Source organism: Podarcis melisellensis (assembly GCF_964234715.1).
Source record: "Podarcis melisellensis genome assembly, chromosome: 9".
In the NCBI taxonomy this organism is placed as follows: Eukaryota; Metazoa; Chordata; class Lepidosauria; order Squamata; family Lacertidae; genus Podarcis; species Podarcis melisellensis.
The window spans coordinates 69,229,818-69,245,490 of NC_138541.1; the positions used below are offsets into that span (position 1 = coordinate 69,229,818).

The 15,673-nt window shown below is 40.5% G+C and overlaps 1 protein-coding gene across 6 annotated transcripts in view; it reads right to left on the bottom strand.

Moving 5' to 3' along the window:
- Positions 1–8,722: 8,722 nt before the first annotated feature.
- The window catches only part of SLIT2 (slit guidance ligand 2), a 244,603-nt gene continuing 237,652 nt past the window's right edge, over positions 8,723–15,673 (bottom strand). For 2 of the 6 annotated variants that reach the window (XM_081924341.1, XM_081924340.1), the window contains 5 exons: positions 15,073–15,227; positions 13,917–14,205; positions 11,813–12,024; positions 11,298–11,386; positions 10,404–10,631 (listed from right to left, as the gene is read on the bottom strand). In XM_081924341.1, coding sequence (XP_081780467.1) covers positions 10,539–10,631; positions 11,298–11,386; positions 11,813–12,024; positions 13,917–14,205; positions 15,073–15,227 — 838 coding nt within the window. In that variant the 3' untranslated portion in view covers positions 10,404–10,538. Of the gene's footprint in view, positions 10,632–11,297; positions 11,387–11,812; positions 12,025–13,916; positions 14,206–15,072; positions 15,228–15,673 lie in introns of all 6 variants that reach the window. The other 4 variants (XM_081924337.1, XM_081924338.1, XM_081924339.1 and 1 more) reach the window with 3 other exon arrangements.

Sequence of the window (15,673 nt, forward strand, 5' to 3'; positions counted from 1 at the left end):
ATCGGGGCAGAACTTTAACATTATCATCCTCTGTCTTAGCAGATTTGGAATGAAATGTCTCAGCAACAGTTGTTTTAAATTTCTTTCTTTTGACCCCCAAGTGTTCAGAAAAAAATCTGCCAAAACCTTCAGTCGTTTGAAAACCAGAAAGTTAAATGAAAAATCAGCATCAGGCAGTATATTTCATGCGTTTAATGAGTATATTTTGCAAAATTACATAGAGCCTTTTTTTTTAACTTCTTAAAAGAACCAAAAAATAATAACACCAAACCCCAAACATCCCTCCCATCCGTATAACAGCCAGGAATAAACTTTTTGAGTTGAGAGTAGAATCTATCTGAACTAAAGCACTTTGAAGCTTCTTTGATCTCTACAAGAATAAACCCTTGTTTAGATTTTTTCATTTAAAAACAAGGGGACCTGAAAAGTTCTTCACTTAAGATTATGTGCTTTCAGTGGTTTGTCTTTTTGCGTCATCTGTGAAGGATGTTACTGTAATGGGAAAATGGGTGTGTAGCCCAGCCAATGCTGTTGCCTTATGTTCACATTATAACCACCTAGCACATACGCTGGAAAAATAAGGCAAGCAAGCAATGTTCTTTGGCTTTTATTCAGTTTTATACTTTGTCCACTTGATGGTGTTGCGAAGTTATTTACTGTCAGGCTGGTTAATTGCAAGAGGAAATGGGAATATATAAATGCTAGATAAAGTGCCGTGTGTTTTGCACATTCCATCCCAGCTTAGAAGAAAGGCACATAGAATATTAACACAAATATTACGGAAATGTTGGGGGAGGGGGAAATTGGTGAAAGATGCTACCTCCTTTAAAATCATTTATGTGTTTCTCCAAATAAATTTGTATTCTTCACAGGTCTGAGCAATGCCTTTTACCAGGTCCATTTTACATGAGAATACCCTGAACACTTAATTTTTGCAGTACTGGTTGCTTTGAATTTTAAACAATAATAAATAAATTATCAGGAGCACCTGCATTTCTGATCACTAGTTCTGCAGGCTGAATGACGTGTTCTAAATAAATGAACGACCCACGTCCTAGCTCTTCATACCAAAAAGGGACAAGTTCCGTTGGCTTTAAGAAGTTAATGCCTGAAAGTAATTCTAAAAAGAAAGAGGAAATAAGCAGAACTTACAAGCAAGAAGTTATCCAAAATCCTCTGCACGTGCTTGACTATTCCCCAATTGAAATTGCAGCCGTGATTTCTGGTGGGGGTTTTTTTTTGCAAATAAGCAAAATGTATTGAACTACATTTTAAAAATAATTGTATTCTGTTACATTTCCAAAAGTTGGTGGCACAAAAGTGGCAAACATTAAGCTGAACACATTAATCATTATCAGATGCAACTTTCATGGGAAATTATTGTGTTCCTGTTTGTGTGCATATATGCTCATGTAGGGAAAATGTAACGTGCTGTGGCTCTCACAAATGCCATAGATTTTAAATATTGGATTATCCGCATGCTTCTCTTTCCAACTCTGCACAATATGCAGCTACAATAACAGGAGCTTAGCGATCTATTTCCAGAAATGATACATTGGGTTTTTACAGGGCATGGTGTAATATTGTATAAAATTTTACTAACATTAAAAATGTTGGGCGTCATGCATTTACTGTGAGCTCCTTTAGCTCCCCCTATTTATTTTTTGAGTTCCTACTAAATACTTATGAGACTTTTCTTTAAAATCTAGATAAAAATGTCCACTCTTGGTATTCAAATGTATGCAAGAAGTTTTTTTTTTTGGGGGGGGGGGGAGAGAAAAAACCTCACAAATATCTTGCTTGGATCTGGAGCATCTTCCTAGCTTTGATCTATAATGTAGCAATGTGTCAGGCACCCCAAAGTAGTTTTATGTGCTGTAAATAGGAAAAGCTGAGTAGCTTCATGGTTCATTGATTTAAAGGTTCTACAGGAGCTGTGAGATCAAAGAGAAGCTTAATGGTTTTATGCTACTCTTCATATCTGTCAGTCCACTTATATGAGGAGGCTGACCTTGGGCAATTAGTTAACAGCGATTCTTTCACCAAATCAGTTGTTCTTGCTCAGATTTTATTTGTGCATCCATTAAATACAGGCATAGGACATACGTACTTCTCCCTGTAATACTATTGCATCTGTTCCATGTGGCAGATTTTATTATACTGTTAGCAAAATGGTCATCATTAAAATTGATGTTGTGTGTGTGTGTGTAGCTGGACTTGTCTCTTGCAAGAATATTTCAGCCACTGAAATGCAACACTTTATTTGAACAGCTGTTTACCACCCGACTATGGTGAATACATGGTACCTCAGGTTAAATACTTAATTCATTCTGGAGGTCCGTTCTTAACCTGAAGCTGTTCTTAACCTGAAGCACCACTTTAGCTAATGGGGCCTCCCGCTGCCGCCACGCCACTGGAGCACGATTTCTGTTCTCATCCTGAAGCAAAGTTCTTAACCTGAAGCACTATTTCTGGGTTAGCGGAGTCTGTAACCTGAAGCGTATGTAACCTGAAGCATATGTAACCCGAGGTACCACTGTATTAGATAAAATTATTTGCCATATATAATGTATGTAGAAATGGAACTGGAATAAAGGTATACCTTTAGATCATGAATCTTTAGGTAATTTTGGTTTTATATGGTTATAGCATGGAATGAAAATAAAATTGTTTTCTATCTTCTGTTACATGTTCCAAAGTTATACAGTGATACCTCGGGTTAAGAACTTAATTTGTTCTGAGGTCCGTTCTTAACCTGAAACTGTTCTTAACCTGAGGTACTACTTTAGCTAATGGGGCCTCCTGCTGCTGCCGCACGATTTCTGTTCTCATCCTGAAGCAAAGTTCTTAACCCGGGGTACTATTTCTGGGTTAGCAGAGTCTGTAACCTGAAGCGTATGTAACCCGAGGTACCACTGTATTGCTGTTTGGAGCCTATTAAAGAAATATATGTAAAATTTATGAAATCAACAATTCAAAGTTTCAAAAAAGAAGAAGTCATATTGTTTATTTAAAAGTGTAAGTTATTTCCTTTATGTTTCAAAAATATTTCTATATTAAGGATTAGGTAATTTGCAAATCTAAGTTAATTGACTAACACAATTTTTTTAAAAAACACTAGGTTCTTAATCAACAAAAATGGTTGGCAGTTTAATGTGGTTGACATTGCATTAATGTGGCTCTGATGGAAGCAGTGGAAGTAGTGGAAACTTTAGTAAATGTAGTATGTACTAGTTCAAGAAAAAGTAACATTCTATTCATGTACCATTCCCTCCCCGCCCCCCTCATTATATATAAGGGTCTGATGACTTCTGTTTCAGTGTATCTGAAGAAGTGTGCATGCACACGAAAGCTTATACCTAAAACTACTCAGTTGGTCTCGAAGGTGCTACATTATAATTTTTAAATTCTTTTGGAAGGATTCCTTTAAAGACTTTCTTAGATCATATAACTTTTTTGAAGACTTGATTCTTTTCGGGGAGTTTTTAGGTTTTTAAGAAGAGTCTTTTTAACTATCTTTTTAAAGAACTGTTTTAATTTATTTTGACTTCTATTCATGTTAACCAAGCAGCCAAGGCCTTTGATTAGCAGCCAATATGTTTAGTTATTGCTACTTCAAGGGTTTTTTAAAGCAGTTGGAAAAACAACCCCTTGCATAAATGTTTCTATAAGAGATAGGGGTGGCTCATGTGAATATGTTCCAGTAGACTTCTCTTGATAAGATAGGCAGGTTCAAGCACTGTTACATCCTTAAGAATGAATATACGATGGAGCGCGGGAGATAGGAAGCATGCTGGCATGGGATCTTTTAAGAGCCCTTTATGAAAATCAAGCTCTACTGCAACTGCCAGAGAAAGGTCAAGTGTGAATTCTTACATTCAGCTCTGCTTCTTTGGTTCAAATGCCTTTACTGAATGGAATCAAAGAGATCCAAACATGTTTGTATCTTCATTTCTCCACCCCTCACCCCCCGCTTCCAAGTTACCTGATATTCCAGTCTACCCCCTCTCATATCTTCCAGCAAGCTTTGGTATTGTGCTTCCTTACTCCAAAGCTTGTTCACTCTTTTGTGAGAAAAAAAGCTCTATGCTTGCTGTAAAGGTAAAGGTAAAGGGACCCCTGACCATTAGGTCCAGTCGTAGCAGACTTTGGGGTTGTGGCGCTCATCTCGCTTTATTGGCCGAGGGAGCCGGTGTACAGCTTCCGGGTCATGTGGCCAGTATGACTAAGCTGCTTCTGGCGAACCAGAGCAGCGCACGGAAACGCCGTTTACCTTCCCGCCAGAGCGGTACCTATTTATCTACTTGCACTTTGACGTGCTTTCGAACTGCTAGGTTGGCAGGAGCTGGGACAGAGCAATGGGAGCTCACCCCATTGCGGGGATTCGAACCACCAACCTTCTGATGGGCAAGTCCTAGGCTCTGTGGTTTAGCCCACAGCACCACCCGCGTCCTCAATGCTTGCTGTAGAATTGGCTAAATTGAAGAATATGATCTTACTAAAGACATGCCATTGGTTTCTGGTGAAACCCAGAATGGACTTCTCCATTTTGTGTGGAGACTATTTAAGGAACACCCTTCCTCTCCAGACTCCATGATAATATTCACTTTAACCAATATTCACTATAATTTCTCCAAATTATGAATTAAAGCTTGAATGATCTTGACATTCCAGTAGGCAGGCTTCACCCAAATTCATTATCATACTCAGTTTAGCCTCTGATTCTCTTTTCTACTGTTCCACTGTGTATGTAAACCGAAGGCCATGCTTAGGTAATAGGTTCAAAGAGAGAGATTTGAGGAGAAGATGCAATTGGGTGGATGAGGAGAGGGGTTGAGGATTAGAGAAATAAAATAGAAGAGGTTGATGGGAGCAGGAAAGTGAGCTGGGCCAGAGAAAAATAAACATGAAGGTGGAGCAGAAAATTCATATAGCCACAAGGCTCACACATCCAATTTTCCTTCTGCTTGCTACTAGAACTTCCCATTGAGAGCACCTTCACTTAGCGTTCTTTAAGAACAGTGATGCTTTATGTTCTTGCACCAGTGTTAAATCCCATTTTATCAGGCAAAGAAGGGAAGCAGGGTTATTTCTTCAGCTCTCGTGAGAGGCCACCTGCCTTCAGCTCTTCTGCCTCACCTGTTACCTGGTAATGGCCCTTCTACCAGGTTACCTGAATGGTTTCTATCTTGTTGCAGTATTAAGAACTGGTACCCGAGCTTGCTCCCCCCCTGCTCCCTCCTCACCCGTTTTTCCCGGAGTCCTTTGATACAGACTTCTAGCACGGTCCCAGATATTACACGTACATGCAGAATAATAGGTAAGAAGCATATTTGCCACTAACTAACTCCAGGACACGGGTGGCGCTGTGGGTTAAATCAGAGCCTAGGACTTGCCGATCAGAAGGTCGGTGGTTCGAATGTGCTATTATGCCAATGTTTTAAATAAGTAATTATATTGGGCCAAATCACAAATATCAGTATAATTTTACACAACAGCTACAAGAGGCTGAATGCAAATAATCTAATTAATAACTACCATCAAAATTTGGAAACTATGTTCCCTGAAACCTCAAATGTTTCAGTTGCGAACAGTTCTCTTGACCCTCGTGGTACCTTTCTCAATCTGCAGTAGACATTCTAGATGAGCTATTATTGATTTGTCCCAAAGCATTATGGAGAAATTTGACTCTTTCTTTAGAAGTTTTCTCTTTTGAAGATTTTCTTCTTCTTTTTTTTTGCAATGATATGTTAAATCTGATAGCACTGTGGTTACTGTTCCTAATCAGTTCAACAATACTTACATCTTACATGAGTTTATGGGCATCATTTAGGATTAAGACCACGGTCATCTCCCCTCTGATGGCTCCTAGGAAAGGTGGTGTTGAACCAATCATTAAGGATATCTAGAAATTCTACCTCTTTGTTGTCAGCGGAACGCACATTTACCCAGTCTGAAGTCACCCATTACTATGCCATTTCACCCTCTCCTTGATTTCATTTTCCACCTTAAGATCGGTTGGGGGTGGTACTGCATCCCCAGTACTAAATTATTATTTGAGGTCTGGTATTGACACTCACAGCGATCCTACACAAGAGTCTGCCCCTTTTGGAATTTATTGATTGTTCTCTTTGATGTACAGAGTGACAATACTTACAGTACACCCTTTCCTGTAGACAACCATATCCAGTGCCAGATTTACGTATAAGCTAAACAAGCTATAGCTTAGGCCCAAAAAAAATTTAAAGGAAAAAACCTGAATGTACATTTCCAAAATATAAGATAATAAACAAATAAAATAAAACCTACTTACAGCAACAGTGTTTCGTGTTGTGTAGGCTCCTATGATGTAAGTAATGCTAACCTGCTCCCTAAAATAACACTGGTTTGCTCATTTCTATATATGGGGTGACTACATTCTGCATGTATTGCAACATGTGGAAATGGCTTTATATACCTATTAGGTCTGTAAATTACCATATGGCATATACCGTATTTTTCGCCCTATAGGCGCACCTAATTTTTTTGGGGGGAATAAAAGGAAAAAAATTATTTCCCCCCCCCCCCAGGCGCGGGGCTGGGGCGGGGGAGGCCCGAGCTTCCCCCGACCCCAGCCCCCAAACAGGCAGCTCTCTGCAAGCCGTGGGAGCCCAGTGCTGGCTCCCGCTGCTTGCAGAGAGGTCCGCGAAGCCTGGACGCGCTGATCTCAGCGCGCGCAGGCTTCGGCATGCTGGCAACTCTCCGCAAGCAGCGGGAGTGGGTGCCCACCGACCCCTCTCGCTCTCAGGGGTGCCCACCGACCCCTCTCGCTCTCCAGGCTTCAGCGAAAGCCTGCATTCGCCCCAAAGGATGCACACATATTTCCCCTTCATTTTTGGAGGGGAAAAAGTGCGTCCTATAGGGCAAAAAATACGGTATTCAACATAGAAAACAGCGGCAATTTGTTGTTGACAAAGGACAGCTGGACATATAAAGGGCCCCATTACCTTCAGTAGCTTAGGGCCTCGTCAAACCTAAATCTGGCCCTGACCATATTCCATTGGTTCTCTCCATTCTACCAGAGTTCCATTCTGACCACTACATCTATGTTTCCTTGTGATTAACCCCAAACATTCCAGCTCACTCATCTTGGCACTGAGGACTACCATAGCTTATCAACCCCCATATACAGTCTCTCTCTCCTCAAATGTCTCCAACACACGTGTTTTAAAGCACAGGGAGAGCTGAAATGGTCCACCTGAGACAGGCTTAGCAACTGAGCAGGAATTAGCCCCCAGAACCACTTTTAGTAGCTTTCCTGAAGAAAACCACCTGCCTCCCTTGTACTGTATTTACCCTGTGTTGCAAGTATGACACCTGTGTGTTTTGTCCAGCAACTTGGTGGGGAGCTGCTGTAAATGGTAAAACCTGCTTTGTTTGCATTCATGAATCGTTCTTCAGTTGGTATTTCTTAAACAGACTTTGTTCATGTGACACCAGCTATAGTTTTTTGCTAAAGAGAGAGGGGTGTTTTTATACTCTTAATTGGTAACACATCTAGAGAATTCATGGTGGTGGTTGCTGAGGATGAGCTCACCCAATACCAGAGAGGTAGGGCAAGCAGAAGGACATAGGAAAGTAGGACACGGGGCCTGGGAAGCATGGTGGGGTAGGGACTAGAAAAATAACTATTTGCACTTTGGAGCAGGTGTGATCCCAACAATGAAAAGAAGAGACAACAAGGGCTGAAAGGAGAATGAAAACTGGGACAATGAATGGAGATGAAAGATGCACAGGTGAGCAATCAACATGTATATAGGTAAGGTAAAGGGACCCCCGATCATTAAGTTCAGTCATGGATAACTCTGGGGTTGTGGCGCTCATCTCACTTTACTGGCCGAGGGAGCCGGCGTTTGTCCGCAGACAGTTTTTCCAGGTCATGTGGCCAGCATGACTAAGCTGCTTCTGGCAAACCAGAGCAGCACATGAAAACGCTGTTTACCTTCCTGCTGGAGCGGTCCCTATTTATCTACTTGCACTTTGATGTGCTTTCGAACTGATAGGTAGGTAAGAGTAGGGACTGAGAAATAGGAGCTCACCCTGTCGTGGGGATTCGAACCGCTGACCTTCTGATCGGCAAGCCCAAGAGGCTGAGTGGTTGAGACCACAGTGCCACCCGCGTCCCGAACATGTGTATAGAACTAGTCAAATGTGGAATTACAATGTGTGGTGTATGCAGTTGTTTCTCAGGAGAAATTTAGATTAATATTTAGAAAAGTACAGTGGTACCTCGGGTTACAGATGCTTCAGGTTACAGACTCTGCTAATCCAGAAATTGTACCTTGGGTTAAGAACTTTGCTTCAGGATGAGAACAGAAATTGTGCTCTGGTGGCGCGGCGGCAGCGGGAAGCCCCATTAGCTAAAGTGGTGCTTCAGGTTAAGAACAGTTTCAGATTAAGAATGGACCTCCGGAACGAATTAAGTTCTTAACCCGAGGTACCGCTGTATGTATGATCCCGAGAATCAACTATTTGACTGTGGAGATAACACTGTAAAATAGTTCTGAAGCTACAAGACAGGCGTGGAGGTTCCTCCTTTAGCCTGACAGCAATATATTCCCTGGGTTATTTTTTTTTTTATTGGGACAGCTTTTTAATCTGACTCTTGTTATGCTACTGGAGTTTAATTATAGGCCACTGAGCAAGTTAAACTTCTTAGAAGAATACAAGCAAAAGCTAGCACTGAAGTAAATATCTGTTTAATTTACAAACATCAGTAAAGGTACTGATATCAGTCCAAATAAGACAAAGAAACACCGTATTACACATGTACATCTAACTTTTTCTTTTAAAAAAATTGAAAAAAACACCCCCATTTCGGGGTACCCCGAGATTTACTGGAAAAAAAGAACACAACCAACTATGAAGAATTATTACCAATTCTATATTGTGATTTAGCAGCAAAAAATGTTAACAAAGGGAAACATTAGGACAAGTAAAGTAGTTTTAATATTTGGGAAAAGTCACAGTTCTTGGTAATACAGCCTCTTTTTTTTAATTTTAAAGGGAAGGATACTCCAAGGGAATATTAGTTTGTAAAGGTCTACTTTTCTAGTGTCAAGTTTCTACACATCATTTCATTTTCTGCAAAGCAATGTATATCAGGGAAATGCTCAGTTCCATACATTTGCCGTCTACTGTAAAGACTCTTCTCACCCCTCTCTCATTACAAGGCCTTGAGAGATGCCCCTGCTATCGTGAAAACTACAACCTGTTGTTGTTTTCAGTGACACCAGGCAGATGATAGGTTGCCAAGGAGAAAAAAACAAACCCAGACCAAATCTATTTACCCCGTGAGAACATGCCATGTTAGTCCTATTGCAACTATCCTGATTAAGTCTTCTTTTTTTAAAAAAAACAAAACAAAACCCCAACAACAGGAAGTACAAAAATATCAGGACAAATATAAATTAATATATATTAAAGCATTGGAAAAAACAGTAAAAGGGGTGGCCTAAATGTTAAGTACAGTGTACTTTGATACAATAAATATTTCTCAATAAACCGAATACTGTATAGAGTCGCTCAGAACTCATAAAAACAAAACTCCATATTATACCTAATTTTCCCAACAATAATCTATTTTTTATCCTCCCCTTAACATTTATATTACAAAAAAAATTAATACTGGAAGAGGGTAGATAAACACTCATTCAATTTCTTCTTTTGCTAATTTGCCGACATAAAAGAATATACCAGGAGATTTTAGGGTTATGGTGAATTCTCTTCTGTGAAGGAGGCAAGATGTTTCATTTTCCCGACTTGATTATTTTATGCCGTACAAAACGCGTAACATAAATTTGCGCAAAAGGATTTCTGTTCACCTTGTGCCTTTTCATTGCACGCCCTGGAAGAGTTTGATATGATCTTGTCGAGAGAGTAAAACCAAAAACGACGACAACGAAAAACTAGTTATGGAAGTAAAAAAAGAAAGAAAGCAAAGCTTCAGACTCTGGGGTTGATTTTTCATCAATAAGATTGTAGGGTTGAAAGTCACTTGAGCAAAGTGCCTGTTTATCTTCAGAATGTTACAAAGAAGGCCTGATGTTAAAAGTTGTTAAGTTTTTCCATCACTGTTGAAAAGTTACCAGGTATTTTATTGGTGTGGTTTTTTTCCTTTTCCTTCAAAACTCCTCTTGGGTACAAGAAGTCTCAGTTCAAGCACTTTATTTTTGTTTTGTTGCAGTTGAAGAAAAAAGTCTTTATTCTCATAATAAAAATAAGTCTGTTCTGTATTTTACAATATATTTCAAATATTTCCACTATGAAGCATTAATTAGTCCCAAGACACGGTCAATAAGTATACAACATTAAAAAAAAAAGACAAAAGTGGAGCAAAATAGGGCATGTTTAGGAGGGGCACGCTGTACAGCTGCACTTCACAACCTTCTCAACCTCATCCACAAATGAGGACCCGTCAGTGCATTCAAAAGAATATTTCCGCCTCTTGCTCCTCAACGGTCCGCAGCACTGCCCATTCGAACAGCCTCCTCTGCATTCTAGTCTCGATACCTTCTTGGTCGTCTGGCACGCGGCATAACCTTGCTGCTTTTGGAAGTAATCTCGGACTCGTTCCCCTCGACAAGAGATTTCTGCAACGTGAAAAAGAGCAGCCCCCAGATGACACACCATGCAATGATATCAATCGTTGGCATCTACTAAGAAGATGAAATACGTCTAAATATAGACTCTTTGTTTACATTACTTTTAGCTTGGGAAAATAAAGGTTCTGGTACACAGGATTAAAAAAGCAGATTGCACTTTTTTTTCAGATTCGCTTATTCTTTAGTGGTGATTTATTCCTAAACCCATAAATACGCTGCTATTACAATGACAAGAAAATTGGAAATTTAATTCTTTTTCCTTTATTACAAAAATACACATCATCTATTCCTAACAGCACGACCAGCTGGCTTCTTTTACTGTTGGGAAGTACTTGAGACGGCATGCAATTTCATTTATTAGACCTTGAGTTAAATATTATTCAATCTGTTATTTAATAGAAGCTACATTCCACTAACTTCATAAATTACTGGGACATAAAAACAGTTTAAATAGGAGACATCTGGGTTAAAAACCCAAACCCCATATTCTATTCTAGTCACATTGATGCAAAGTACAAAATAAATATATGTCAGCTGAAGAAAAAAAGTTTGGGGGGGTGGAGAGAGAGAAAAGTGAAAGAGCCTTGATAGACAAGGAAAGAAAAGAACAAGATGACAGTGGAGGGGAAAATATCCTGTTTTTATCCATCTCACCTGTATAATTCGCTGTGATAAATCAGTTGAAGATGAGAGGTCAAAAGTAGAGTTTGTGATAAAACTAGGAGCAGAATCATTGGATTTGGCTTCGCAGTTGCAGAAAGCAGAGAAACAATAAATACAGAAAGATATAGAGGTAAAAAGTGGCAGTTCAAATATAGTAAAAAGTCGCTTCTGAACAAAGAAAAAAGTTTTCACAGCAAAATACTTGATGGGGGAAAAATCTTCCAAGTGCTAATATTAAATTCAAAGATCATTTTTTATATTAAAAAAAAATCCTCTTCATTATTATATATTTTTAAAAAAATATTCCTTTTTTACTGAGAGAAGCTCTGTAGAGCTTAGGGTGGGATAAAGGGGGAAAGAAATAATAAAAAAAGAAGCCCAAAGAAAAATGTACTGCCATGTGTGCAAGACTGGGGTATGTTTGTTTTTCTCCATCTTTATTATGTTTCGACAATAAAACGAATATTTTCCCTCTTGCGTGAAACTGTGACAAAGTGGTTATCTACCTTTATCGCAGCTGTCCCCAGTGTATCCGCTGCTGCACTCGCAATACGGTTTCCCATGGCCTGAAAGCCTGCATTTACCGTGTTTACATCGGGTGGACTGGCAGGGGTTAGGCAGTGCTTCATCCTCATCACAGAGGACACCGGCACGTCCCTGCAGGCATTTACAACTGTATGAAAACGCATTGATTGGCAAGCAGCTACCATGCACACATCTACAGGGGGAGACAAGCCCAAGAGAATAAAAATAAATTACTGTATTCATTCCAATCCAAGGCTAAGCGACATTAACTGTAAAACAAAACAAAAAACTTTGGACTGTGCTCAAAAAGGAAATGGTTCGTAGGGTTTTTACTTCCCCTTCCTTTTTAGAACGCGCTACATGTCAGTACGACATGGAGCGAAGCCGTTTGGCCCGCGCTAATTGGTACGCAAGGTTAGTGCAACGATACGGAAGAAGGTAGCCTGTTTGTTTTGTTAGTACTGGAATATTGCCGCTGTAGATGTGTTATGGAAGACCTGAGCAAGGTGTCACAGGTGCCAAATTCTGCATTCCTCAAGATCCATGCCCTCCCCCCTTTAAGTGTTAGAGACTGTGTGGGCAAGGAATGCATAATCTGGTTTAAAATGGCTGAGATTGATACAATCTATTAATGATCAAGAAGAAGAAGAAGAAGACGACAACAACATGGCTTACCTGTAATCAGGGCTGGCCCACCCATAAGGCAAGGTGAGGCAACCGCCTCAGGCAGCCTGATCCAGAGGGGCAGCAAATCCGCCCCCCAAGGAATGAATTGCCCGCTGCTTCCACAGTGGTACACTCCTTGAAAGCTGGGTCTGCCTGCACCTTGGCAATGCCACCCAACCACCTCTTTAGCAACCTCTTGGTGAATGGGAGACACTGCTGGTCCACTCCCACCCTTGATCCCAATGTAGATCTTCTTCCCTGGTGGGAGGGAGGCGTTTTGTGGTCTGCCTCGGGTGCCAGCATGTCTTGAGCCAGCCCTGCCTGTTGGGCTCTTTTCACCCCAACCCCATGGAATTCAACAAATGCCCCTTGAGAAAGCCCTTTTGGACTTTGACCAAAGAGAACATGGCATTGAGATAAAACTTAGGAACCAGAAGGTAGACATAACCAAGTCGTTTTCTTTAGCACTGATGAGTTAATTACTACCTGAATGCTTGTATGATATAGTGATACCTCTGCGAACATCCGCCTTGTCTAGCGTCCATTCCAGCAAATGTCCGCGGCAAACCTGGAAGTACTGGAATGGGTTACTTCTGGGTTTGCCGCTCTTGCATGCACAGAAGCGCAAACCGCTCTGTGCGCGTGCGCAGACGTGGCGCTTTGCCCTGCGTCCTTTTTGGCTAGTGGCTGGGGCTCCGGAATGGATCCCGGTCACAAAACAAGGTACGACTGTATAAAATCCCTGAGCCAAACTGGATGGGATGTTAAATGCACCTTCACATTTAATGTGCATGTTCTGAAAAGTGCAGAGAGCGCTGCTTTGGGGTGGGGCTGATAATTATAAAGATCATAGAAGATGGGGAGGAGCAACTAGCTCTTTCCTCCCCTGCTGCGATATGAATGAAAATTGATCCCCTGAAGCTGCTATTTTCATTGGGAGCAATGCTTGAGAGCTGTTCATAGTCATAGTTAAAAAAAAGCAATTGCAAACCAATGGTCCTTTTTCATTCACCAAAATAAGAATTTAGAGAGGTGTTAAAAACCCAAGAGAATGGAATGATGGCATTTTATTTATTTTTTAAGCTACAATCTCCTCTTGTAATGTTGTCTAGAAATAATGAGGAAACTAAATTTGCAAGGGAAGAATATAGAAAGGTGGTCTAAAGATGGCATGTGATCCAGTAGCAGTGGTTGTTGAATGATGCCGTTCAACAACTTCTGATTAGTGTATTAATTTGCTAATCAGCAAACCAGGTAAGGTGTGGTCCAAAAGATGGGCAATTATATTCTGCACACCCGCCCACACCCCACCCCAGAAATGGAGACTTTCAAGTGTGCTACTACTTTTTAAAGCCAACCCTACTCCACTGTGTATATGCACATGTAAAATATTAGAAAGGGACTTGAACAAGGACTTACTTATTTCCTAAGCAAGGATCATTGGCTTGCTGATCACAGAGAAGGCCAGTCCATCCTCCATCACATTCACAAGCAAAACCTGACTGGCTAGTCACGTGGCAAGTCCCATGGACACACATTTTCTTATGACAGGGTTCGCAGCCTGGCAGAATTCCAACTTGCAGTGGGACATTCCTAAAGTCCTGCAGTTCACTATTGATGTATAGATTACGGATGCAGCCATGAAAACTGGTGCCATTTTGACCTGGAGACTGGCGCAGGGCAGCAACATTGTTCTTCATAGGCATGCCTGGAAAACAAATAAGCCATCAACTTGTTACCTATGAAATGAATTTTCATAATTACTTGAAGATCACCACTGCTGATTTAAAAACCTAACTGTGATTAGCTATGGGTACATTGAGATATCCAGATAATTTCCTCACCGTTACAAAACAACATTTTCAGTCACCACATCTTTACAGAGCTATGTTGACTGAATGGATAATGTGGAGGCAGACTTAGATGTCCTAGTCTCAAGTAGATACTGCAGTTAAATGCCTGCAATGTAGATGGGATAACATTTTCACCCGAAGGTAGTGCCACGTGGATCTGAATGCAGCCAGACTCACAGGCTATGTACACATTCCTGTTTACACTGCATCCTATGCACACCCACATTTGGTTTTTGAAGCTGTATACATGTGGTGTTAGCTATAATCCACATCTATCCTGTAGGTTCTTGAGAAATACTACATTATGATGCATTCTCCACAAAACCAGAATCAATCCAATTTGAGAATTGCAGGACATACTCTTTGCACACTGGTGTGGAAAGTCAGCTGGGTGGAAAAACAACCAACTGCACTGATGTGTACAGTGACATGCAAATGTGATTTGAAATGCAACAGGGGGGAACGGCCTCACTGTGTTTTAAGTCAGTAATGTATACACACAGCCACTGTTTGATTCAGCAGGGTCTGATTTGTCCCAGGGCACAGCTAACATTTCTGCAATGAGACTGGCTTAGAAAGTGCACACCTGTAAAACCAGAAATTGTCATAAATTTTGCTTCAATTGGTGTACAGTATTAACTAATATATATAATTTGCATTTCCCCAGACTATATATGCTATTTATACTCACAATAGAAACACTGTACACACTGTTTCCTTACCTCCTACATAGAGTGGGGAGTCAAAATTCAAAGTGGATTGTTTAGATAAGTTGCTGATGATTTTGGGACTTCCTCCATCAACAGACAAAGACAGAATCTGATCCATGGCCAGTAACTCAACTATATGGAAGTTTCCATCATTGATGGTCTCAACACTGGAAGAAGAATAAAGGATATTTTAAATATCCGAGACATTGAATGTTCTTTCTTAGCACAGTATAGATGAATAGCCAGACATTCAGTATTCAGAAAATTACAAGGAATAGACCAAGACAATTTTCTTGGTTATGTGAACTCAAACAACTTTGAGCTGTCGGCTGTCTTCAGTTGTGTGCTACAGTTTTTGCAGAGAACAGTTGTAGATTCTAGGCAAGATTCTCTAAATGTTCAGGTATCATGAGCTGTGGCATCCCAGAGAATTGCACTTTCCTGGCTGACTTGAACATACAGGCGAGAAAGTCAACAGGCAATTAAAGTCACCAAAAACAGACTGTTTGCAGCCATAACCCTTGACCTTTTTATCGTTTAAAGGAATATGCCAACGCCATGTTACTTCAAAAACAGACATATTATAGGGCAACCCAGAAACCAATAAATTTTC